The sequence below is a fragment of the Nothoprocta perdicaria genome, unplaced genomic scaffold (genome assembly GCF_003342845.1).
Source record: "Nothoprocta perdicaria isolate Ctin4 unplaced genomic scaffold, notPer1 scaffold_137, whole genome shotgun sequence".
NCBI classification, from domain to species: Eukaryota; Metazoa; Chordata; class Aves; order Tinamiformes; family Tinamidae; genus Nothoprocta; species Nothoprocta perdicaria.
The window spans coordinates 2,079,085-2,105,989 of record NW_020454505.1 but is presented as its reverse complement, the minus strand read 5'-3'; the positions used below and the strand labels follow the sequence as shown (position 1 = coordinate 2,105,989).

General features: G+C 39.9%; 1 protein-coding gene across 1 annotated transcript; it reads left to right on the top strand.

The window, feature by feature from the left end:
- Window positions 1-14,953: 14,953 nt before the first annotated feature.
- On the top strand, window positions 14,954-25,539 carry RFC3 (replication factor C subunit 3). The gene is made up of 9 exons (XM_026033922.1): window positions 14,954-15,041; window positions 15,379-15,516; window positions 16,505-16,572; window positions 19,170-19,267; window positions 20,167-20,348; window positions 20,571-20,707; window positions 20,843-20,941; window positions 23,322-23,391; window positions 24,687-25,539. Exons 1-9 carry the CDS (start codon window positions 14,955-14,957, stop codon window positions 24,876-24,878), a joined length of 1,071 nt encoding a protein of 356 aa, XP_025889707.1. The 5' UTR covers window position 14,954; the 3' UTR covers window positions 24,879-25,539.
- The last annotated feature ends 1,366 nt before the right edge of the window (window positions 25,540-26,905 follow it).

The window sequence follows — 26,905 nt, the reverse complement described above, 5'->3', positions numbered from 1 at the left end:
AACAACAATGTAAAAAATCCTCTCGGCATCCACATCTGGCTGAGCATTTTTCTTTTATTAGTCCAAGCAAATTAAGATTTATGTGCTAAACAGAAGCTACACTTGTAATTAATGAGCTTGCAGAAACATAGTGGGGAAGAGGATGATTTGCAGGCAAAAAGGGATTTTGTCGCCAAACGCTGCTCTCCGAGGCGACTCTGCCACCTCGTGGGCTGCTGCCCGCGAACGGAGCAGAGGCGACTGGCAGCACGGAGCAAAACTCACGGGGAGCCCAGAGCTGTGCAGGGAAAGAGAGCTCTGATTGAAAAAAAAAAAAAAAAAAAAAAAAAAAGTGTTAAAAATAATGCAGGAAGACTTTCTTTACTGTAATTGGTCTGAATCCTAATCCTTAAAATGTTGTCTCTGCTGTTATAAAGGAAATGATGCCATCAGGGCAGCGAGGCATAATTTTCTTAGCTGATTTTTCTAGCTGATATTAGCAGACTCCGGGGTTCTGCCTCCTTCCTGGGTAAATGTCATTCGGATTTAGTGGGGTTATCCAGTGTCTGTATTATCAGACCTGAGAGGGCTTGTCGGATCCCAGGTTTGGTGCGTGTCCCAAATCTGTGCAGGCACAAAACTGCACCCTGTGTGGACACCRAACCCCCTGGCACCCTGCACTGCGGGTACAGGAACCAGCACCCGTCCCAGGCACGAGTGTGACAAGTGACACCGTGGCAGGCAATGCTGGAGGCAGCTCTAGTTCAGCTTCATGACCAGGCAGAGTTCTTTTGCTGATGGTACATGCTGAATGTTTTTGTTTGCTTTTAATAGAAGTCCACAGAGCTATGCAAACCACTCATTTCCAACTTGCTGACCTGAACAGAAACCTGAACCAAATGACAAACAAACAGGAAAAATCTTTTTTTTTCTTTTTTTTTTCTTTTTTAATGAAAAGCTGGGAAAATTGTTTGGATCAATGTACAAATTCCTCTGATCAAAATGGACCAACTTTTTTCTTTAAGCAGTCAAAAATATTGCTTTGGTGATTTTCAAGCTAACAATGTTATTTAAACTTTTTAAAATACGTTTAGGCACTTTGACTTTTCTTACACTTTCAAGAAGGAATAAAACTACTAATAAATTAATGCAAAATTCACTAATTTCAGTTGCTTCCATCTTTTAGCAAGTATGTTATTTAGCAGGCCTACTCAAGATGCAAAGGCAAATTTTTGCTTTTGACTTTTAATCTCTAATTGTGAACTTAATGACTAATAATACGAAATCGGGTGGGACTACTTGAGAAGTACGTAAAGACCTGCTGYTGTACAACTGCTTCAGCGTTATCTCATGTCTCTGGCTTCCTGAATTTGATTAATGCAAGTATAGGAGTTACCACTGAAATAAATTACAAAGCCTCGCTGCAGAGACAGCAACATTTTTGTGTCATGAAGCCTGACTATTCTTGGCTGGACAGATATACTCGGCTCTTAARTGAATTAGGGTTTCTTTGCTCATTTCTTTGTGGTAAAACGAAAAAGAAAAAAAAATGAGCTGAGGAAAATTCTCAGATAAATTTTATGGCTCTCATTCTTAGGTCTCTTTTTCAAAGCAAGATGAGAACTTAAATAATCACAAGTTTTTTAGAAATGGTAACTTGTTGCTCATATCATAAATCCCTGGATTTCTAGCAGTTCATGAATTGCTAATGAAAACAAGCAGCTAAATGAGAGGTGTGCATTAAGATATGGTTTCATTTTGTTTCTCATCAAACGACTGAGTGTATTTTTCTAGATAAAGAACCAAGAGATACATCTAATTGAATTGTTAGAAGTCACTATGATAGTGAAAAAAAAGAATAAAGTAGAATAAACATGCATTTTAATGTATTTTAAGGAATGCAGTAGGACCAAAGATTTACATATTTGAAAGAGTTATTTAAGATGATAGATTAGTCAAAGTTACTGGGATACAGGGAAGCATCAAAGATTCCAGGCAATTTACAGGTAATTTTGCTATTGTAGTTTATTTTTTTCCAGAAGGTATTTACAGTGGTTAAATAATTTAAAAATAAACTGTAACAGCAGATAAAGAAGATATGATTTTCATTCATTTATTGATGGTTCATTCATCTATTGATGAACCATGTGCTACTATTGTGTACCCTTCACAAGGTCCAGAAAATAGCTATATTTTTAGATAGCATAACAACCATTTTGTAACATTTTTCAAGGAGCAATATTTTTTTAATACAATAGTCATAAAAATTCTTGTGGATCCTGCTGTAAACTGTAGGGAGCTTAGATGACAGTTCTTTACACTTTTCAAATTTTAATAGTATTAGATTAGTGAAATGGCTYTGAAGAAAAGTACGTAGCCTGGATAAGGGACACAGATCTATTATTTACCATYAGCTAATGGCAGCAAGAATAAAAGTCTGCAAGATGATAAGTCAGAAGGTTTATCATCTTCTGCAGCAGCTGAGAAGAATTTATAATTTTTTTCCATGTGATGAAGAAAAGACGAATATTCCTGAAGAAAGTGGAGCTCTTTTTTTTCCTAAAAAAAAACACGACTGCCAATGGTGTTTTTACAACCATTACACATCTTAACAGAGGGCGCTGAGATTTAAACTAGAGAAATAATCTGACGTGGATGGCCCTTAAGGTATATAGAGGCAGCAGACCACACAGTTTTAGTTCTCCTTCTCCGTTCTGTGAGTTGTCTGGTTTCTACTTTTCTGGCTTAGCAAGGATTAGCTGCTCTAGAAAATACGATGGACAAGACTCTCCAAAATATGGGTGGTAATCACCAAGATCATTATAAAAACTTTATCATAACAGAATTATCATAAATCTTGATAACAGGTAGCACTGTAGATTATTTGCACTTTTCCAGGGTGGCTATGACCAGGAGCAATCTAGCTCCATTTTCTTGACATATGGTAGTTCTCTGATGTTTTTAAAATGAATTTGATTGACTGTTTCCCTTGGTAGTTGACGTGAACATACACCATAAAACCTCAGCATCACAGCAATCCTTGATCAATAGCAAGGACAGCAGAGCAATACTATGAAGGAACTCAAAGGTCATAAAACACTGTAGCCTTCTCATATTATTAAGACGGCCTACCCAGCTCAGGCTTGAAGACAGGATCAGCAAGGCTTATAAGACACAAGGCTAGAGGAACACACAGCCGCAACTAGCTATGTCTCACTTTCCACGGGAGGAAATGATCTGACAATGCACACAGTGCAGGAAAATCTATTATTTTGTCCGGTATGCTGGTATTTTAATTTTTGTTACCTCTTGAATCTCACCACAGGAGGAAGCTGCTTGTGCTGCATATTATTCTTGAGATGGCCATGATTAGAGAACATCCTCTTCCAGAACCTTTTATGAGCTATAGTTTCATTTCAAAAATAAAATACATTTTAGATTATATTTAAATGAAAACAAAGCTTTGAGTAAGTGAGTAGCATCAGCTATTGTAGAAGGTGCTAATTTGGGTTTCTTATTCAGATCTTCATGCAGTGTCATTTTTCTTTTTCACATCTCTGTGCTGTTCAAAACACCAGTTTATGGAACAACTTACAGGACTAAAAAATGCATTTTCCTTAAGAGTTTGGTGTATATTCTCCTGAGGCTCTCAGAAGATTACAGTAAAAAATAGAAGCATCAATTGCAATCTATTCACACAGCATGGTATTATTCCTGCTGAGGTTTTAATTTGTCCTGAGACTCTGCATATCAGCAGTTTTTCAAAATTACATTACCAACCGATACTTCATTCTGCCTAAAATCTAGCTTCTTTTCCTGTTGCACAAAGGTTTTGCAGGCATTGAAATCAGTGTGGTTTCCAAGCTTGGGGCAAAGGGTTTAGGATTTAAGGATTCAGAAAATGGATAGAAATGGATTGGGACAGAGGCCGGTGGAAGAAAAGCTGGTAAAATTCTTCTGCCCTTATTTCTGTATTTTCTCTATACTCTCTTATCTAAGTCAAATCTTTCAAAGTCATCTCCTCTTCCCAGTAAATTCAATGGGAACTTTATTTAACAAAGAATCCTTTTCCACTGAAGTCAGAAACAGCTTATCACATATATCAAAAAATAATACTCTCAATGAAGTGCTATCTAATACAAGAGGGATCTGGAGGAAGCCACATCATGCAATGCAAAATGTAACAGCTGGAAAAAAAAAGACATATTGTTGATTTTTCTCTGAGTCATTTTTCTGAGGGATTGTTTTCTGGTTCTTAAGAAGCTCTACAGAGCAATATTGAAAGGTCCCATAAGCTGCTATTTCACTGAAGTGATAAAGCAAACTCTGTTCTGAAATTCAATATTTAACTATAGCAACAAGGTTTCTAAGGCTACACATTGTTAATGGAAAGGTTTTGAAAATCAAAACATCCTTAAATGGCACCTAAAACTCAAAGATGACATTCAGCTAGATCAAAGATAAGGAATCTTTTAAATGGAACAAATGGAACAAACTTTGAAGAGGACAAAAAAAAAAAAAAAAAAAAAAAAAAAAAAAAAAAAAAAAAAAAAAAAAAAAGAGCCAAAGAAATGCTTTAGATTACTTTAAGTAGTAAAAATAACCGTTATTGCCTCCCTAGCACCTGCCTCCTGCTGCATTGCTCTGGAAAGTTCTTATTGGACTTTTCAGGGAGTTGTTGCAAGGCTGACAAAGAGCAAAGAAGAGCCAGTCACTGCCACTGGCTGCCTTGTTGGCAACGCTAGCTGAGAGATGACCAAATAAATTGCAGAATTCCCTGTCATGTCTTGTGTATTTCTTGGTTATCTAAAGAATAACTAAAAGGTCRAAAGGAGATGCTATTAGGCAGCAGTGTGGGATCAATAGATCAAACYCTACTGCAGACTGATTGATTTCTGATGTTGCAGGGTGCAGAAAAGACACTGCTCTTAACTACCCACCTATTCATCAACTTCTGCATGTGAAGGACCTTCTTTCCAACCTTTACAGGCAAGCTGCTTGCTCTTTGACTCTTAGGATTCAAACAGCCCTATTACTTTCTTAGGTTATAAATATAGTAAGTAGTAATTAGGTATACATAGGAATTAATCCACAGTATTTGAATATTGCAAACAAATACATATTGGSCAATTCCTCTATTGTAAAGCCAGGCAAGCACAATAGGGAATAGAAAGGAGGTGTATTATATTGATGAATGATGTCAAAGACTTGCACCATATGGTGCTCAATGATAAACTGAAGTTGATTAGAGGGAAAAAAAGAGTAAAAGGAGAACAGAGGCACTTTATCTTCAAGTGCTTCTGTAAAAGACAAAAACTTTTAATTGAAGAGCTGGAGGGCTGAGAGTCAGAATTCCACTCCACTACCAACATCTACTTTGAAGTTAGTAAGGTTTTAAAACTAGTAAATGAAAGTGAGATTTCATTGTACTTTCCTTATGCATTATAAACAAAATCCTGAATCTATGGAAAGCAACAGCAAGAACATAATTTCCTTCACTGTGTGAAAAGTCCCGGTACAAAAAAATCTTAGAAAAAAAACCCGAAACTTTTAAGCTTACATAGCTTCATTTTTAGGGAGCTCTTCAACTACTAATATGGTATGGGACATATCCATATTCAAGTAGATATGCAGTAAAGCTCATCTGAAATGAGTGTGCACGGTAGGGATCAGGAATGGATGTCTCTGAATTACTTGTAAGAATCACTGATAAGTAGACAGTTAATCAACTATCAACAGATAATCACCAAAAAGCAATAGTCTCAGGAAGTGCACTTCCTAGAATGAAATTAAGGCCTGTTACAAATAATTTTCTGTTTACATCTTTAGTATTAATAAGGTCAGMTAAGGTTACATTATGCAATGTAGCCTTGATAATGTGATTCTGAATGTACTTCCACATCAGTGTTTTCTTGCACTTGTTGTCTTGTTCTAACCCTTAATTCTCCTGCAAGGCCTATGGTAAGGCTTGTATTATTACACTTGTAGCAATGCTTAAATAAATGCTCATATGTGCATAACTGTAACTTACTTATCCTTATCGTGTTCTCTCCTTGCTGTTTATTAACGCCATTTGTTATGTTGCATTTAAAATTAGATTGGGAGATACTTGGGGTAGAAATCATTAGCAGGTCGCAATCAGAACTCTAATTATGTTGCTACCGGAGGGTGCTGAGGAGGACATAGCTGAGTGAACAGATGTGCTCATTTTTAATGGAGAAAGCCATGTCATAGTAAATTACTGCTACTACTGAGCCAACTGAAGGACATGCAGGTAAAAAGTACTAACAAAACTGAATGTGGAAAAGCTTGATACACCTGACATATTATGCTCAGGCACTTCATACTGCTCCTCAGACATTTTATACTGCTGCAGACTGCAAACAGACTCATGACTTCTTCCACTGGCTACTGACAAAATCACAGAAAGGTGGTTACTGGAGTTGCTGGAAAAGATAAAGAAGATGCTGAGGGGAAAGGTATGGGAGAAAGGAAGGGTTTATTGCCTGGAAATGTTAAAGCATCGCAGCAGCCATCTCAGAGGATGACATAATTTCCAAGCAGAGCCACTAATGGCCTAAAAAAAKCAAATTTGTGTTTTCTAGAAGGAATAGTCTGCAGTGGCTTAAGTGGAAGAACGACAGATAAGATACACAAGTTAATTAAGAGCTTACTAAGCTAAGCAGGAAGCTCACTATGACAAAAGGTTCTAGGTCTGTAGCCTATGTATAAATACACAGAACATGATCCTATCTGAAGCAAATTCCCCTGAAGATGCACGTGGGAGACCACAGCCACCATGTTASGCAGCTCTAGCTCCTGCTCCTGCCTCTCAAAGCAATTGAAGAGGATGTCCATGAGAACAGTGTGGAAAGGCTGCGTAGTGACTTCCCTGGATGTGCTAGGGGCTATCTGATGCACAGACCGTTTCCGTTATTTACCACAACAGTATAGTTTTTTTCTGTGAATTTACGCAGCCTCCTTCCTGAACTCATGTGAACTTCTAGCATCCAGTGTCCTTAGACAAGGACTTCTGCAATGTACCTATGTATGTACTATGACACTTCAGCATGCTTAGTGAAGAACCAGCTTCTTTTCCATGTTTTCAATCTGTTTGTTGCTACTTTTAGACCATGCTGCATTGTAAGCAATCAGTCTCTCATACTTCTTCTCCATGTCGCTTAAGATTTTACAGGAGACAGTCAGAATGACTGAGGAGTGATTATTGAAGCTAGGACTGGGAAGTCACACAATAATCARGTTTATTTATATCATTAAGTGGAAAAGGCTAAGCAGAGCATGTCAGCACGGGACCCTTGATCATCATGATTCCCAAGACACAGCACATTCATTGACACAATTTTGGCCTATTCTAACTAATATACAGTTAAAAGCGATTTGTCTGGTCCAAACAGATTTGTTGGCATCCAAGAGACAAGTTAGGCATATCTTGCTTTCTTGCCCTTTAGTTCTTTCCTGTAAGGTTATTAGGTTATGTATTGGCCACAGAGAACTCATCTCAGTTCTGACCTTTAACGAAGACTACTAATGAGCCACCACACAGGGAGATGGCAAACTGCTCTATGGAAAGATGTGCAAGTGCAGAGAAAAAGTAGAAGAAGAAACAGGTTCCAGGAGGGAAAATGAGCTCTGAGCTCAGAGGGTGGTGATAAATGGGGCCGAGTCCAGTTGGAGGCCTGTRGCCAGTGGTGTCCCCCAGGGGTCAGTGCTGGGCCTGGTGCTCTTCAACTTGTTCATCAGTGACCTGGACGAGGACACAGAGGGCACCCTGAGCAAGTTTGCAGATGACACCAAGCTGGGTGGAGTGGCCGACACTCCAGAGGGCTGTGCTGCCRTCCAGAGGGATCTGGACAGGCTGGTGAGTTGGGCAGAGAGGAACCTCATGAGGTTCGATAAGGACAAGTGCAGGGTCCTGGGGAGGAATAACCCCAGGCACAAGGACAGATTAGGGGCTGACCTGCTGGAAAGCAGCTCCACGGAGAGGGACCTGGGAGTCCTGGTTGACACCAAGTTAACCATGAGTCAGCAATGTGCCCTCGTGGCCAAGAAGGCCAATGGGATCCTGGCTGCATCAGGAGGATGTTGCCAGCAGGTCAAGGGAGGGGATCCTGCCCCTCTGCTCAGCTCTGRTGARGCCGCACCTGGAGTAYTGGRGGCAGTTCTGGGCTCCCCAGCATAAGAGGGAAATGATTGAGGGACTGGAGCATCTATCTTATGAAGAAAGACTAAGCAAGCTGGGCCTGTTTAGTCTAGAGAAGACTGAGAGGAGATCTGATCGATATGTATAAGTACTTGAGGGATGAATGTAGGGAAAACGGAGCCAAATTCTTTCTGGTGGTGGCCAGTGATAGGACGAGGCGAAATGSGTACAAGTTGAAACCCAGGCAGTTCCATCTCCAGGTGAGGAAGAATTTCTTTCCAGTGAGGGTGGCAGAGCCCTGGAACAGGCTGCCCAGGGAGGTTGTGGAGTCTCCTTCTCTGGAGATCTTCCAAACCKGCCTGGATGCCRCCCTGTGCCCCGTGCTCTAGGGTTGGACTGGATGATCTCTAGAGGTCCCTTTTGTGTGGAAAATCTCACTGTCAAGAACTGAGTGTCCAAAAAGGAGACAGAGGAGACCTAAAACTTTATTCGAATTAAGGGAGAGTCCACCGGGCATATCCCTGTAGGGTCTCTCAAGTTGACGGAGGTCGCAGTCCCCCTTTTATCCTAATTTGCTGGCYGCAGTGGCCCTCTCCTTTTCCCCATTGGTCAAGGGACTCAGGAATTACAGCCTTCCTGGCCTGCCTACACCCAACTGGCTGCCTCCCTCCACATGTGCTCACCTAAGGTCACCTGACTCTTTCCTCCTTCTCATGCCAGGCTCCTCTCGGTCTCTCCCCCCACTCTGGGCTCACTTTTTCTGCTCACTTTCAACCTCAAATGTTCTGTGATTCTGTGAATGTTGTAGGAGGCATTATAAAATGACATTCTGTGCATACACAGTTTGAGTGCTATGCAATCTATGTAAATAGTTATCTTCATGAAGAACTTAGAAAGAAGAGTTTAGAAAAAAAAGGAACTCATTCACCACCAGGATCACAGCCCATGAAACAGTAGCCAATTACAAAATTATCAAGGGTGCTTTTGGACCTGTACAGAAGGATGAAGCAAAGGACAACATGAACAGCATCAAYGCAGTATCTTGGCAATGTGGCTCCACAAGCTTTTAAGCCAGCTGAAGCCATGGACTGGGTCTTGCTCCAYGGCCAGCTTAACTCTACAGCAGGAATCCCGGGGATCTAGCTCAGCTCTTTATTCCTTTGATTGCCTGTTCAGCTTGCTAAACCAGCTCTTCCTTTGGTCAGATAAGCAGAATAACAGAAAAGTATGAGGTGCAGAAACCCACAGAAGGGCAAAGACAGAAGCATAGTAGTCACAATTTAGGTCATTTTGGTATTAAAAAAAAAAAAAAAAAGTACTAGCCCATGCACATTGGGTTTTTTTCAGTCACAAAACATAGTGTTTTTCACACACAAAAAAAATCCATAAAGTTTAACAATTGTATATTTGAAGGAAGAACAAAATCTTTATTGAAGGCCTGCATATCCTGMTGGTTTAAGTCGATTTTTCCTGAAAAGACCTGAAGTGAAATGAAACACAGAAAATCTTTGCCATGAATACAGCAAATTAATCATACCAATTCAGTCAAAAAAGAGAATTTTTCTGCACATTTGAAGATGAATTCTGTATTTTATAGAACTGTAAATTCATGCACCTGGAGAAGGCAAAGTGTAAGAAAATGAAGAGAAATAAGGTAAAATAATTGCTTAATTTATTATGTCTAATGACAGGTTGTTCTTGATATTTTTTTCATGATTTCAATAGCTTGGCATTCTCTTTTTAAAGATGTGCTCAACAACACTGTAGGCTTTCTTCTGCAGTAARGTTTACTCCTTTCACAAAGCCCACTGATTTTAAAGTGAGCCTACCTAAGACAAGAACAGGAGGGACAATCTGATGACCTTGTGACACAGGTGTCCTTCTTTTCTGACAAGAGCAACAAAATAAAACCAGAGTTTCATCACTATATATAGAGCTGTAATATCACAGACCAGGAACTTAATCATGTCATCTCAWCTTTCAGCATAAGGAGCTCTTGGATTGTGGCTCATTCCAGTTCTGGAGAAGAGAAGGCTGAGAGGGGATATGATTAATATGTATAAGTTCAGGAAGGGGGAATGCAGGGAGGAAGGGGACAGGCTGTTTCTATTGGTGGCCAGCGATAGGACAAGGGGTAATGGCCATAAGCTGGAGCACAAGAAGTTCCGTCTCCAGGTGAGGAGCAACTTCTTTACTGTTAGGGTGACAGAGCAGTGGAACAGGCTGCGCAGGGAGGCTGTGGAGTCTCCTTCTCTGGAGGTCTTCAAAACCCGCCTGGATGCCACCCTGTGCCCCATGCTCTAGGTGTGCCTGCTTGAGCAGGGAGGTTGGACTAGATGATCTCTAGAGGTCCCTTCCAACCTTGAAGATTCTGTGAATTCACATCAATAGTAATTCAGCTGCAGGATGACATGGAAATACTATTAGTTTTTCAAACTATGTATCAATCTATGGTAACTTTCCAAGACCATGGTTATGTAGCAGTGTTATGAGCACTTAGTTTGTAAATGTCTTTAATTTTACAGCAACATTCTTCATAGGAATGCAAAGGGGATGTCATTTTTATGTCCCATTTTTATTGTCACCTTCAGGAACACACACAGAGGCAGTCAGAGATATCTGAATTCCATTTGTCGATGTTCTATGAACCTAACGGAGCTGGGCCATTTATCATCTGGAGGAAAGGTTGAAAAAAAGAAAAAAAAATTGTCAGATATTAGAAATCCAAAGCACAATTATTATCTGAGCCATATAATTTAGACTATTACAGGTAGAACTAGATAGGAATTGTTTAATGTAACTTCTTTCCTGATGATTCATCTGACTTTCTGCAAAAAAATGTGTTGTGATGAATTTTTCATTGGAAAATGCACTCAAGTCAACAGTGAAATTTCTAGTTCAAATACTGGTGAGGATGGAAACAAAGATTCCCACCTCCCAAAATAATAATAAGTGCTTTGTCATCCACATCCATCTCTGCTGACAAGGAGGTAAAAACGCCCAGTGTTCATATTTTGACAAAACTAATTCCTAATTRCAGGTCAAGCAGTGGTATTTGTTCATAGGTTTAAGTAGCTGAGGGAATGTGATTCTCCAAATTAAAGAGCTTCTTAGTTTCCATACCAGAGCTTGTGTGCTTTATTTAAAATTAAAACAGAATGTTTAACATTTCTTAATCTAATGAGACTGTTTTAGCATACCTTTATATTGAAATCTGCAGTCCTAAGAGAACAAAGCTTCCTTTGTTCTAGTTTTTCTGTTATTACAAAATGCAGGCTGAAGGAAACAGAAGAGCATAGTTATATCTTTTAGTTAGTGATCTTGTAAATCTCTGGGGGGAATGACCTAAAACAAGAATGCAAATAGCCTGTTTTTTATTAAAAACTTTAGTAAGCAATAAGCATGTATTCAACATAGCTGCATTATGTCTGAAGAACGAATCTATAACTCTGTGTGTTCCAGAAAAGATGTTTTAATTTATGTTTGAAATGCTAAAATAATTTAAACTCTCACTCTGTTGTGAATAACTGCTACAGCGAATACTGCTTAAATGTGTAGTTTGACAATCCCTATTGGCAGAGAAAAAAAAAAGGTCTGAACTTTGCACAGCTACACCCAAGCGAGGCCACAGAGAGCTAAGAACAGCAAAGTCTGTCTCACCTCTTCTTCTTCTAATTCTTCTGGCACACTGGGGAAGCTGAGTGTCTGACCCTCATTAACAGGAGCATGGACCAATGTCTGATTAAACCAGAACATTTTACAGAATTATCACTTGCCCCGAATGCATGAAAATGGGGTGATTTTCCTGCTTTTTTTTTTTTTAAACATACCTATTTCTTTCTAGATTCTAACTTTTAGTGAAGAACTTTGCTTAATCTTTTCCAGGTGGAGTCATGTACAGAACCTGTTGCAGAGATGAYGTGTGGGCAGGACATGCACTTCAGTCAAACCATCCCTCTCCAGAGGGATCCCTTTCCAGAACRCTCCTTCTGGTGATTGTGAAAATTTTGCCTTCTTGTACTTCTCCAGTTTGCCTCACACTCGCATAGGGGACTTTGGTGTTATTTTTGTTACTTTATTTTTCCAGACCAATAAGGGCTTGTAAAGTGAAGAATGATTGAAGAAGAAAGATGTCTTGCTTTAACAGCTTTTAAACTTCTTCCATGTGGCTTATCTATACGGGATATATTTGCTGTTGTTTTAGTATTTGGCTATCACCATTATTGTTGTTCTCTTGGCTGTCACATTCAATCGGCGTGACATCAGCATGTCACCAGCAGAACAGATGTTGCTTCACTGTGCTTTGGGGTTTTTTTTTGCATTGCAATTAGTGAGCCCGTATTTCTCGCTATGCTGCAGTTTACTTGCAGCAATACAGGCACTCTGATGGGGATGGGATGATATAACCTAGAGTGACAGCCAGCRGGGTGGCAATAATCCACTAAAATATTTGAAACTCAAAACAAAGCCCATCTTGCTCAGTTCTGCAGCCTGAAGGATCAAAAGATGCCAAGCAGTTTTCTATCCAAAAAATRTAAGTTTGTTGAAGAGCAAAGTGGTGCTGTGGTATTTGGGCTTGCTATTAATGGCTGGTTCGACTGTGAACAGCACTCACGCTGTGCAGATATTTAGGTGCTCAGAGTACTTTGTTCTAATTTATTTTAACACTGTTTCAATAATTGTTTAAAACTTTTTTAAAAATTAAATATTTAAATACTGGATCTAGATTTTGTAATTTTATTTCCATCGGAATTTCTTTCATAGTGCCTGACATTGTGCTCCTTTCTAAGAGTGTGCCTGCTGGTAGTAAGACCTCTGAATGCCATTTGTAATTAAAATCTTTATTTTCAGATACATTCTCTGGCTTATTCATGCAGAGAAGCCATTTTATCTTTTGAACTTTCTGCTGGCCTGAACAAAACAAGTGAAGAAACACTTTAACAGGCCTCACATCTGGGTGAATTGTGACTGTGACTGAAATTGYTGTATTCCTCTGCGTGATTCCTGTTAATGTTTTTGTAATACACTTGGCCAAACCATTCCACTTTCGACATCTGCTTCTTTTCATTTAGAATTATGCTGAAGCAAAGAAATAAATAAGGCAGAAAATCAAAGCTTCCTACAGCATTTTAATCAGATAAACAGCATCAGAATTACARTACTTCATGTAGTCCTAGGTTGCAAAATGCTAAGATTTTTATTTAACAAATTAAATTTGTTCATCTGTTTGCTTACTTTTTACAGCAAATAACAGCAAATAACAACTTAACTGAAAGCTTAAACTTAAGCCTTAAAAGGCTTGCTTAAAAGGCTTGCTGAGCTGGGGCAAAACTGCCAAAATTTTCTCCTTGAGTTAGGAGAAAACAGGAAGGAAACTGATGACCCAYGTACTACTGCAAAGAGCTCAGAGCCCTTTCAGAGACGCTCCATGTTTCTCCTTAGTTTCATTGGGAGTTGAAAGCATCTAACAGTCTTCTGGACTGGAACCTGTCTATTTAAATTAACCTCCACTCTGCACACACTTTGTTTTCATTGGAATTTTCTAAAGCTGGAGAACCTGTCAAATCACCACCTAGAAGCCAGCATCAGTATCTCTGGGCCTGGAACAGTAATGTAGACTTATAATGACRTTGCAAATGACATTCTTGACTTATTATTATCACAGAGGCTGCAATTGAGTTTAGCATGACACTGACAGACATAAGAACAGCACCTCACTTATGTTTTATTAGCCAGATTAATCAACAAAGGACCTGCAAAAGGTTGGTCAGACTAAGAGGATACATAAGGAAGAGCACTCCTAGTGAAATCCAGCGATGGTTCTGGCGCTGAGGGGAGAGAGCAGCCACACGAGGGTCATTATAAAGCTACAAGTTTAACATGTAGAAATAGCAACAGCAAAGCAGTCACTTTTTGTGGGGCAGAGTAGAGCAGAGGGACTCAAAGGTAAGTGCTGTGCTCGGTAACTGTTGTAGCAGCTGCCGCCAACTCCATCACATGCAAGGCAGCGCTAACAAGCAGAAAAGGGTGAATTTGCTAATTCATCTGCAGATCAAACTCATTCACAAACGCCTATGACAGTAAGGAACTGTTTCAGATAAGCAGGTAGCACGTTACTACTCGATGTGTTCTCCATCTGCCCCTCCGAGGTCTGGGTGACCTTTAAGAGGAACATGAACAGCAAGGCTAATGAAGCCAATACTTGCATTATGGTAGTCTTAGACATGCATTATGTCTGAGTACATACATAAATGTGGACAAAAGCTGACATGATCTGATTAGCTAAATAAATCTTTTATCCAACTGCCTATTTTTCATAAAAAAATAAGTAAAAAATTAGACTGACAGTTCTGCCTATTCATGTGTATACCCACATATTACTACTTTTAGAAATCTTATTTTTAATTTCAAATAATGATGCTGCTTATGCACAATACTGTGTTTTGTCATGCCATTAGTGTGACAGTATGGCTGGGCCATGGGAGGGAGGTGGTGCTGCGGGCCTCACCGGGCCTGCTCGGCTGCCGCCCGCGCCGCCACTGCCTTTTACAAGCAGCGCCTTCCGACAGAGCCAAATAATACGGCTCACGATGCCCTCCTGTCGCTTAAAAATGAAGTAAACGGAGAAGAAAATGGCCCGCGCATGCGCAGGCGCAGCGCGGCGGCGCGACCGTTAGCGGCGACCGTTAGGGGCGCCCGGGCGGGAGGGGCAGGGTGGGCGCTTGGATCCGCGTGTCGCCTAAGCCTGTCCGCAGGCGGCCGCCGTAGGAGCGGCGGGGCGGGCGCGGGGCGGCGCGCGCGCCTTTCAACCGCCATGAGCCTCTGGGCGGACAAGCACCGGCCCGGCGCCCTCGGGCGCCTCGACTATCACCGCGAGCAGGCGGCGCAGCTCCGCAACCTGGTGAGGGGCCCGCCCCGCCGCCACGCGCCCGGCCGCGGCTTCCCGGGCCGCTGCTGCGGCCTCGTCCCCCCGCCCGTTGCTTTCCCGCGTGGTTTGGTTTCAATACAGGCCGCTCGTGGCCCCTTGKGTGTCTGTGGCGGCCCTGTGGAAGCTGTTCTGCGTGCTTGGTTTGGGGTAAAGGGGCTTAGCTGCTGCCTTYATATAAACCTGGGTGGGAGAGGAAGGGAAGGCAAGTGTTGAGCCACAGGCAAATACAATATATTCAGTACATAATATACCTGCCCGTGCATAAGGGCAATGCTGTCGCAGCTAACGCAGCCTGTTGCTTTGTGTTCAGGTTCAGTGYGGGGATTTCCCTCATCTCCTGGTGTACGGACCGTCAGGAGCTGGAAAGAAGACTCGAATCATGTGTTTGCTAAGGGAGTTGTATGGCGCGGGTGTGGAAAAGCTGAGGATTGAGCATCAGAGTATAACGGTAACGCCGACCTTCCCCACAACACACACACCCCTTAAAAGCAATTCCGATGTTTATGCTCTAATGTATTTCTSTTGTGGAGCAGTTTGTGGGGTTTTTTTCACACAAATACAGTGCTTTTCATGTTTGCTTTCTTTGATGAGCTCACATACATAGTCAATCAGATTAGTTTGGTTACCTAAACAAGTACTTTTGCCAGACGCTGTAGTTCCTGAAGTGTGTGCAGTTCTGTTGGCTGTTTTGGGCAACAAAATGCATAATAGGCTAGCTCTTAATAACATTTGTCTGTGAAGGTAACCCATATTTTTAAAAAAGACTAGTGATATTTTTCTCATATATGCAAGTTTTGGACTTGTTTGTTCATTCTCATAGCACCAATTTCAACATTAGGAGAAAAAAAAATAGCTTGACTAAATGGCTAAGATCAAGACATGGTGGAATTTGTTATTAAAAAGGGGATATTTTCCGTTCCAAATCAGTGTTGTGGAAGGCTTAACCACCAAGACTCTGTTCAGTCTCAGAGGTGGCACGATTGCTTTTGTTTTCCTTTAACCAAATACAGAATTATATCCCTTTGCCAAGAGCAGTAAACAACCTTTTCAGGGTTGCAAGGGGAAGCATGTTGTTGGAGAAGRCAACTTGTCTGCAGACTTTTCCACTAAGACATTTTCTTCAGAAAGATCCCTCTTTTTGAGTGACTGATTCAAAAAATGCAATTACTTGCTACAAAAATCACTATTGATGACTGGAGTGCAGAGCAATAGGGAATATGTATGACTAATATATTATTTCCTATTATTATTCTGGTGGTTGGATGATGCATTAGTATTTCTTGTGTTGGTGTCACAGGGGAAAGTATCATTGCTTTGTGAAACTGCCAACACATTAGACAGACTTTAGRTAGACATTAGATAGACTTAATCCTTAAGATGATTTTTTGCATCTGATCTGATCTTTCTGAAATCCTGTATGCTTACTTTCTACATAGGCACCTTCCAAAAAGAAAATTGAAATTAGCACCATTGCAAGTAACTATCACCTTGAAGTAAACCCAAGGTAAGTACATAATAAAAATATCCCAATTTGATTTGATGYTATTGGTTATATTTTAAGTGGTTTCAACCCATGTTTATGAGAGCTGATTGCACATATTCTTGCTTGAGCAAGACAGGGTTTGCAAGATTGGGCTGCAAATTAGGGCAGGGAAAGGACTTTTAATGGGACAACTCTAAGTGAAAATTGGATTCCTATATCCTAAATACAGTAATGATCTGTTTCATGACCTAACTATGAAGATGGAGAGGACGTGGTATCAGATCTATTCTGAATTCTTGAATTTAGCCATCTAAGGTGAAATTGAAGACTTTGATTGGTCCTAGAACCSCAAATCATTTATCTTCTAAAAAATAAGAAAATAAAATGGCTTAGAAATAAGCAATGTTTATCCAGTGATTCTTTTAAGACAAAAACAGTCTTGAGCATGAGCCTTCCCTGTTGGAAGACATCCAATGCCCTGTCATAGCCTGACATTTGTGAAATTGGTGGTGATAGTTCTTTGACCCAAATTATATATAACGTATTTACCTGAAACCCTTTAACATTAATTTAAATCACAGGAGAGTGCCTGCCATTCTGCAGTGGCAGGCTTTGATTATGTTGACTTTGTTGTCCTGAATTGCATTTACAAGACAGTAATCTATTATATCCCAAAGTAACTTTGAGCTTTGTGCTTATTGTTAACACTTTTTTTCCTCGTGTTACTCTATGCATTTTAGCTGCTGTTCTCATATACCATGTGGTCTTCAAAAAGTTCATGTCTATACTGATTAGTGCTTATCTGCTGGTATTCTAATATGGCCCTAAACAAGTAAAGCTGAGGACTGTCCTTTTTTGTGTCCTTTAAATATGCGGTTTTGGTTGTATATACAGTATCTGACAATTCATTTTTCTACTCTCATGAGCTTGTCTTCTAATATTYTCTAGAGAGTACTCGTAGCTTGGAAGACATAAAAATAATTATATCTTCAAATAAAAAAAAAAACCCTAAAAGCATAAATTGATGCTTTACTGTAAAAAATATCGTGCTGAGTTCTGATTAAGGATTCTAAGGATTCTAAGGATTAAGGATGTTGATTCACAGGCTTTAAGTGATCCACCAGTTTTCATGTGTGTCTGACCAGACAGTGAACTTGTCTGTGCTATTACAGTATGTCTGTGTAATGTTTATCAATGTGGTCTGCAAATTCTGATTGAATTAAGAGTACTGTGAAATCACACAGTGSATCTTGAGTAACATGGAGCATGGTAAATAGCTGACAGGGAAAGGAAATTAACTTCTGGGAAGGGGTAGGACGCAGCAGACATTAAATTTATTATGAAACTCTTATTAGATAAAACTGATCTATTTCCTCCAAACTGTTCCTCTGAATTCTGGGACTTTACCTGCTGATGGCTTGTCRTGTCTGGATAGGCACTTTAAAATGGATTCTCTTGAATAAATGATTAGCAAAGGAGTAAGAAACAACAACATTTGTGTGATAATTTTATATTTGTTGTATTGAGAAATTAAACCCTAGGTTCTCTGTTTCTGTAAAGAAAGATAAATGTCTAAATGTTAGAAACTGTTTCCAAAAGCTGTCCTAAATCAGAAGCAGAACCAGCACTGAATGATCTCTTAAGTTGCASTACCTAGTTGATCACAGTGCAGTCTGTACATCAGGTTGTGTGGACTGCTGAACTAAAATGATGCTTCTGTCTGTTCTGCCTCCTTGTCAGCAACAGGGAAGGTCTGCTCAGGGGGTGACTTGAGCAGCACAGCCCAATGCCTTTTCATTTGCTTGTCAGATAAATGTTGCAGAGCTGCCGCTGCCTTGGAAGGCTGTAGTCTGGGGAGAATAAGGGATAGGGATGTCTTTTCTTCTCCTTCTCTGCTTCAATAATCTGTCTTGCAATTTACTCTCCTTGGTTGTCAAATCTGAGTCAYGATAGTTTAGCTGTTAGCCTGAGGACTGAGGAGCTCTGCAGTGATACTATAAGGGACTGTAAAGAGTAGAGGAAGGAATAAGATCTGGTATTATTCAATGATTTTCAGCCTTCTAGAAGAAACAAACCACTCGCATGTGTTTTAATAACATCTTGGCATTAGTCTTGTACTATTAACATTTACCAACTTTGTCTGCCATTCAAGTTTACATTAAGCCTGCAGGTGATTCATAGTAAGGCACTTAGATTAAGGTGTGGCGAGGAGGGGAGTGAGAAACTCTCTGCATTTTTATCTATCCTTTTTCAATGAGTTGGATATCCTACTGTTTGATTACATTCTAGCAGGATTCATCAAGTCTGTGGCAAAAAATTCTAGGTAAGAATCTTTGTCAAAATTGCAAGTAACACATTTTGAATCATCTGGCTTCTCATACCAGAAAAAACAGATATCTATTTAAAGAGTTAATAAAGCAGTTTACTGTGGTGGTTTCATTGCTTCCCCACACATGGCTGTTAGTCCTTCTGTGCCTACATAGTAGTCTTAGGGCTTAGAGGGTCTTGCTGTTACTTTTGATAGTATAAAAGTAAACTGATTAAGAAATGGTTAGGAGGATGAACTTTGTATACAATGTGAAGTTGCTTTAAAACAAGTTTTATTTGAACTCATACAGTGATGCAGGAAACAATGACCGTGTAGTAATCCAGGAGCTCTTGAAGACAGTAGCACAATCCCAACAGCTTGAGACAAGTACCCAAAGAGATTTTAAAGGTGAGTAAAACCAGTTAAAATCAGTCAAAATACCCCAAAAGAAAAATACTGGTGTATTTTAGTGATTCCAGATGTTTCTTGTTGTTTGTATAAATGTCATACTTGTGGGTACCTACAAACCTTTCGCAAGCTAAACTTCACACACTCCTTGGAGTGGTCTGCAGTTGCTCTGGAAGTATTTGGAGTGACTAAGTATTGATACAAGTCTGGGACTGTTTTCTTAGGAAAACTGGCTGTAGTTGAATGATTATGTCTGGGAATGGGGAGCTTAGATTCCTGATCTCTCATTGCAACCCCACCCCCTGAAATGCATTATAACTTCGTTTACTGAGCTACAGGAGTATTTTATTTATGAGATATTGTGTTTTAATATYGATTTGAGGGGCAAGATAGCCTATGGTGAATGGTTCTGTGTAAGCAGGTGTTAGTTGCCTGTTGCAGGGATTTAGGGATAGTGACTTTCAGCAAAAAGTTGAGAAGTATTTTATTTATAACACATACATGCGTGCATTGTATGTGTATATGTGTATATATGTGTATATGTGTATATACACGTATATACACACACACACACACACCCCTGCAGCTGCAGTCATGCCATGCACCTTTAAGTGTCTTAAGTTGGCTAGCTTCTTCCGGCAGCTGATAGAACCAGAGGGAAAATGAGGGATGAGCAGCAGACTGATTTGTTCCTCCAAAGGGTTCCTAATCAGCACTGCAATGCATGGAATTGCAGAATGAGGGTCACCTTAATGTTACTCTGTTTTCCTGTCGGTGGGATTATGCTGCCTCTTGCTTAAYGTATCAATCATTTTAGTATTCTTATACATCAAAATATGCATTTTATTAGAGAGATTTTTTTTTATTTTAAAATGTGCTTTTTTAAAACTGTTTTTCAGTGGTGCTGTTAACAGAAGTTGACAAGCTTACTAAAGATGCTCAGCATGCTTTGCGAAGAACGATGGAAAAGTACATGGCCACCTGCAGGCTGATCCTGTGCTGCAACTCCATGTCAAAAATCATTGCACCCATTCAAAGCAGATGCCTGGCCATCCGAGTGCCTGCTCCCAGCATAGAAGATGTATGTTGAGAAAGAAACAAAGGCCTTTAAAAGACCTTCCTGCTGTGAACTTAGGAATTACTTCACTCGAGGAAGTCATCTCTTTTTCCTTTGGCCTGGCTGACTTGTCAAATGCTTCTTATGAGCCGCTCATCCATCTCTGATCCAGGAATGATTTAAACTGGAAAAATCTAAATGGTACTAAATGGTCTGATGAATGTTGGTTATCTGTTTCCCGTCTAGATCTGCCACGTACTGTCCAGTGTGTGCAAGAAGGAAGGCCTGACTCTGCCTCAGGAACTGGCTCAGAGGCTTGCAGAGAAATCTGGCAGGAACCTTCGGAAAGCACTGCTTATGTGCGAGTCCTGCAGAGTACAGCAGTAAGTCATCACTAAAAATTAATACGGGTCAGGCTCTCGGCGACATAAATGAGTGTGCTTCTGAGCCACTGCTAGAAGAGGTGAGAAAACTGTGGGTGTTTTTCTTTTTTTTTCTCCTTTTTCTTTTTAATGTAGATATCCTTTCACTCCTGATCAAGATATTCCTGAGATGGACTGGGAAGTGTATTTGAGAGAAACTGCAAATGCTATTGTCAGTCAACAGACACCGCAGAGGTAGGTGGATATACCTGGCTTTTTCTGTAAGCTACATTTAGTACTTTTGAGCTCTAGAAATACTGTATTTTAAAATGTGATATCATTCGTTATTTGTAATTTTCTGGCATTTGTGCTAGAGCTGGTACTTTGCAGGCAAAGGAACTGAGTCTTAAAGCTACCAGAAATGCCTGGATGAGCTTGATACAATAATGACCTTATGTCACAGAAAAGTATGTCCTCAAGTCCAAACTACTGTGCCAAGATACATGTATTTAAATATTTAATACTGTTTTCCACAGTGTTTTTTTATAAGCAACTGAAGGAGATTTGATTTATGTGRAACTGCTTTTGAGGATTGGGTTAAAAAGTGACGTTTGAAGCCATTTTGGAAAGTATTCATAGTAATGTGTTGTCATTGTAGAGAAATGCATCTGGGGCGCCTCATGGCTTTGACTTGAGMCAACTCAACCTGATTATTTTCATTAATGATTTTGGTAATGGATTAGAGAATATTCTTTATTATAAGTTATTTGATGCAAAATTAGGTAGGATTTCAGTTAGGTTGGAAGAGGGCCAGCATTTGCAAACTTCTTAAAATTGGAGAAAACTTTTTAAAAAAAAATAGATGTTCCACTTAGATGCAAAGAATTGAATGCATGTTGAAGAACAAATTATTAGGAATTTGACAAAGTAAACTAGAGTTTTTGAYTGAATACAAATGAACATGAGTCAGTTTTATGAATCTGTAATCCACTAAAGTTGTCTTCTGTACAAGATTAGAAATTCAGGCTGTATGACAGTGGAATTAGTCTGTGCTGTTTATGCAGCCTTAGTAAGGCTTCTTCTGGAATGCTCTATCCTATTTTGAGCTTTGCATTGAGACCTTTCAGGCAAACTAAGAATCTGGAGGCAGCTGCCAAGAATCAGTTGTAGAGAACGTGACCCATATGGAAAGAATGAGATTTAGCCTAAAGACAACAGAATGAGAAGAATAGAAAGACTTGGACAGGAAATGTAATAACTTTTTTCATATCCGTGGTGGGAAGGCCTAGAAAAAATAAGCTTGCGTTGCAGGAAAGTTGAAATTAGACAAAAGTCTCAATGGAGGGCCTTAAACATAAGTAGATGTTTCTTATAAGTCTCTTCCAACAGTTTTGTCTTCAATTCTGTGCTTTAATCTGAATGCCTTCTGGTCTGATTTGCTCTAATAATGAACTGTCAGCTTCTCTGCCATTAATGTAGAACATATTGCAGGTTTTGTCATTGTGTGATTTCTTTGGTTCTGTTTTGCTTAGCAAGATGTGCTTTTTTTTTCCCTACCACATTGGGAGATACCCTCTCTAGTTCATTTCATCCTGCTTCTTGTATTGTCTGAAGAGTCATTTGCTGTATTTACTTTAAAAGTTTGTAGTCCCTGATACCAGTTATTATCTGTTAGCGTCTGATATCTGGCCTCATTATATCAAAAGTTGAGAATTGACAATTGCATAATTTTTCTGTCACGTACTCATCTTTCCTCTACTTGTAAAAAAGAGGCTAGAAAAGCAACTYAAGTGAGTTTCTTCACTATAATCATTTTTGTGCTAACTTCTCACAGTTTTTAGGYATGAATAGTAAAAATTTAGAGGTGAACAGAAACTAGAGAGGCAACCTGGAGAATAGCTCTGTAGCTTCTACATTAACTGAAACCTTGATAACTGTAGCATTATTCAAAAGGGTAAGATATGTAGAATGTGAATGGAAATAGACTTGAGTGCTGCTTTTTGGTTTATTCAAAAAAAATTAGTTTGGTTTGACTCTTCCYACCCCCTCCTCCTCATACTACATCACAGAATGGCTGAGGTTGGAAGGCACCTCTAGAGATCACCCAATCCAGCCCCCTGCTCCAGCAGGGACATCCAGAGCACGGGGCACAGGGTGGCAGCCAGGCGGGTTTGGAAGATCTCCAGAGAAGGAGACTCCACAGCCTCCCTGGGCAGCCTGTGCCAGGGCTCTGGCACCCTCACAGTGAAGAAGTTCCTCCTCACACGGAGATGGAACTGCCTGGGTTTCAACTTAGACCCACTGCCCCTTGTCCTGTCACTGGCCACCAGTGAGGAGAGCTTGGCCCCTTCCTCCCTACATTCCCCCTTCAGGTACATGTTGATCAGATCCYCTCTYAGYCTTTCCTTCTCCAAGGAAAACAGGCCCAACTCAGTCTCTCCTCGTACGAGAGATGTTCCATTCCCTTAATCATCTTGGTCGCTCCTCCACTGGTCCCTCTCTAGAAGCTCCATGTCCCTCTTATACTGGGGAGTTCAGAACTGCACACATAAATGAATATAGGAAATGAGTATAAGAAACACATTAGTTTGCTTTGTGGACATTTTTTCTGATTTTTGTGTTGACTTTCCAATAGGCTTTTAGAGATTCGTGGACGGCTTTATGAACTCCTAACACACTGCATTCCTCCGGAGATCATAATGAAGGTAATTCAGCTATTATTCTATTATTTGGCTTTTCATGAGTTACAGATTTTAACAATTTCAGTTTGTTCTGTGATGTCCAACATCAGCATCAGAGCTGAAAACAAGGAAGGACAGGCTTTGTCCCCCTGAGGAGTCTCAGGCTATAGGCTTGAGTCTTCATAGCTTTTTTTAAAGTAAATGTTTTGCTTATATATTTGATACTTACCCTATCATATTGGAGAGATTCTATGAAGGAGAAGCTAGACAGCAAGATTTTTAAGGACAGAAATCTTCTTGGGAGAAGTAAACATACTGGACAGTTTTATTTTAGGCATGGTAAAAGGATGCTGAGGAAAACTGTAGTAGAACTAAGATTGAAAGCCAATGTTTGCAGTCTCTATGGGTGGAGATTGCCATGATGCATAATTACAAGATAATAATTTTCTTATTCCATTAACTTCTAATTTGTGAATATTTCTTTAGTTACACTTTTCTTTAAGCTATTTTGCTAGTAGTGGATTTGTGTATTCAGTCTTGCCCTTTCTGAAGGCTTGTCTTCAAGGTGAAGGTGGATGTTCTTTACCCGCTTCCTCTTCATAAATTTGAGGTGTTTTAGTGCTACTTCTCCCTTAATCCTGACTGATTCAGTGGGAGTAGATTCCTGATGACTTTATCACTATCTTGGATCTAAAGCAGCGAGTTCTTGGTTGTTTTTTTTTAAGTTTGTTTTTGAAATGACTGAGCTGTTATAAAGTATCTAGTGTGTCTGTATGTATATGCACATATTCATATAGTAACATCTTKCCTTGATGCTTATTAATAAGCTATGTCTGTTTGTGCTCAGCGTTGCTGTAATGGCAAGCACGTAACATTACTACCTAGTTCCCTTGTTCAAAGTCTATCAGGGCCGTGTGCCTGCCTATGTGCAATAGAGGTTATAACACCTGGTCATTAACTTTGTTTGCTTTATTATGGCAGAAGTCATTCAATTATAGATCTTTATTTTCCCTCATTTAAGAATGACAATGAATTCTTGTCATGAATATTGTAGCTTAAGGAAAGTTATTACAGCAGGTAACTTTTGTTTTGAACTGGGGAATTTATCCTGAAAAGCTTCAGAAGGGACAAGGTTCTCTAAATCTAGTTCTGTCGGATGGCAGTGGGACAAATCTTACACTACTTTTGTATTGGATTGTCAAGCAAGCTGAAATTCACGCTGATGATTTTTGCTTAGCTGTTTTGAGGGAAAAAAAACTGCTATCCTCTTATCAAGAGCACTTTTTTTTCAACATTGTCCTGTTTTTCTTTTTTTTTAGGGCCTCCTGTCAGAGCTTTTAAATAACTGTGATGGACAATTAAAAGGAGAAGTTGCACAGATGGCAGCCTTCTACGAACACCGACTGCAACTGGGCAGCAAAGCCATTTATCATTTGGAAGCGTTTGTGGCAAAGTTTATGGCAATTTACAAGAAGTTTATGGAGGATGGGCTAGAAGACATGATGTTCTAGCATTGTTGTATATAGTCAGCTGTGTCACGATGCTAATGACTTTGCTAACAACACGGCCTACTTGTCTGTGATTGATGCATGTGGGCCGCATTCAAAGTCAAAACATTTTATCTTGCTATTAGTATAAAACACAGTGAAAAGTTTGCTCAGCCTTAGAAACTAGATGGATTGTTTTCAAAGGCAGCAAGTTAATCTTCAGAACTGAGGAAAATGGTAGCCTTTCTGTCTAGCCTTTCAGAAGGACAAGAAGTTGCTTCGGAAGATGTCTAGGATCATAGTCTGTGTTTCTTCTTAGCTGACGTTAAGAAAGAACATGAGTGCTTTGTGATTGCTCAAGGGGAAGGCTGTAAGCAAAAGATAGCTCTTACCATGTTGTGGTAAGCTGCAGTGTAAGCATTTATGTTCTGACTGCTAATTTATACATCTCACTGTTTATGTGAAGCTCTGTATATGTGCGCTGTGGGGTTTTTTTGTTTGTTTTGCTTTTATTTTTTGTAACARTGTATCTTTGCAGATTCTGACACCAAATACTCTTTGAATCTTGTTTGCGAGCAGTTGCATTGCAATTGTGGATGAGTAATACTTTTGTATTACTTATAAATCAGTTGGCTTTGGAGTTTTCTGTTTGTTTGCTTAGAATAAATACACGCATGCAAAGCAAGGCAACTTGCCAGCTGACTCTTTCATGTTCGCCTCTATATTCAAAGTGCTTTGCATATAACGACTTTTGACTTTTGATTACTGTGTTTAAACTTTTAAAGTCTCTTTAACACTTCATTTTTAAGAGGTGAAGGGTGCTTGGTAAGAGTGGCAGAGGAAGTCCTAAAAGAGTGGGAACAAAAATGAAGCACTGAAACAGCATTACACGTTTGTTTGCTTTGATGTAGACGGGCTTTCAGAAAGGTGGGATGTACCTACACCTAGTGTCAATCTTCAAAGAGCCATTGGAGTGAAGTCCCTACAACAACTTAGGCTGGATGCCTTCTGCATATTGTACCTATGTACTATATTACCCTAGAAAAGATCAAATTGATGCCATTTGTCACTCTCACTGTGCTGGTTTACACTTTTATGTAGCTTCTGCCYGAACTGAATCCTGTTCCTTAGTCTCCTTATTTCCAAGCAGGAATGGGCCTGAGGATTTGGGGATTTTGAATCACAGCTAGTTTATACATAATGGTATTTGCTTGCAATCTAGGGGCTTGTCTTCAGTAATTGGTATGGAAAGAATCTCACTGCTTAGTAATAACTCTCGTCATCCTTCTGTAATTTTTAAAAGGCAGCATGGATCCTTCTCAAAGAGCTACTGCCATTCCCTTTGCTTGAAACCTTACCATCTGCAGGTTGTTAATGCACAGCTTGCCTTCACATTCATTCTCACAGAAAGACAGCACTGGCCTACTTCATGCTCTGACTAATTAGGAAGCCGTTCTCATATCCTCTCCCTGATCTTCTTTATTTCAGCTAGTTTCCTTGAAGCTGAAGGAGTCCAGAAGATGGACTTTCTCTCACATCTTCCTTTCCYGCCCCAGGCATGCATCAAGCCCACAGAACTTGGAGTTTGTCAGATCAAAGTTGTCTTGTTGACTGTCAGTGATCTTGGTGGGAACAAAGTAAAAAAAACTTTATTTTATCACTAGAGCCTGAAATTGTGAAATAGATGAGCTTAGCACAGTCAACATAGTGGAAATGAATACTTCTTTTTTTTCCTGTTACAATAAACACAAGAATGGTGAAGGGGAGCATAATTACCCACGGCTTCCTGTCTCAGGAGCCTGGTCTTCCAGGATTTCTCCTCTTGTTTTCAAAAGCCAAACAAAATATTTCACCTTTTACCTATTACAATAGGCAGGGAATGTGATAATGATGGCAGGTGACACCATCTAAAAGCCTTTGGCCCTTATTTCTTATAACTGGCTGTCCCTGGAATGAGCGCTGGGCAGCGTGTGTGAAAGGCAGCCTGGACTACTGGAAAACTTTACAAGAACCRTCCCTGTGTCTCTGGCCTGTTCTCTAAGAATTATAGC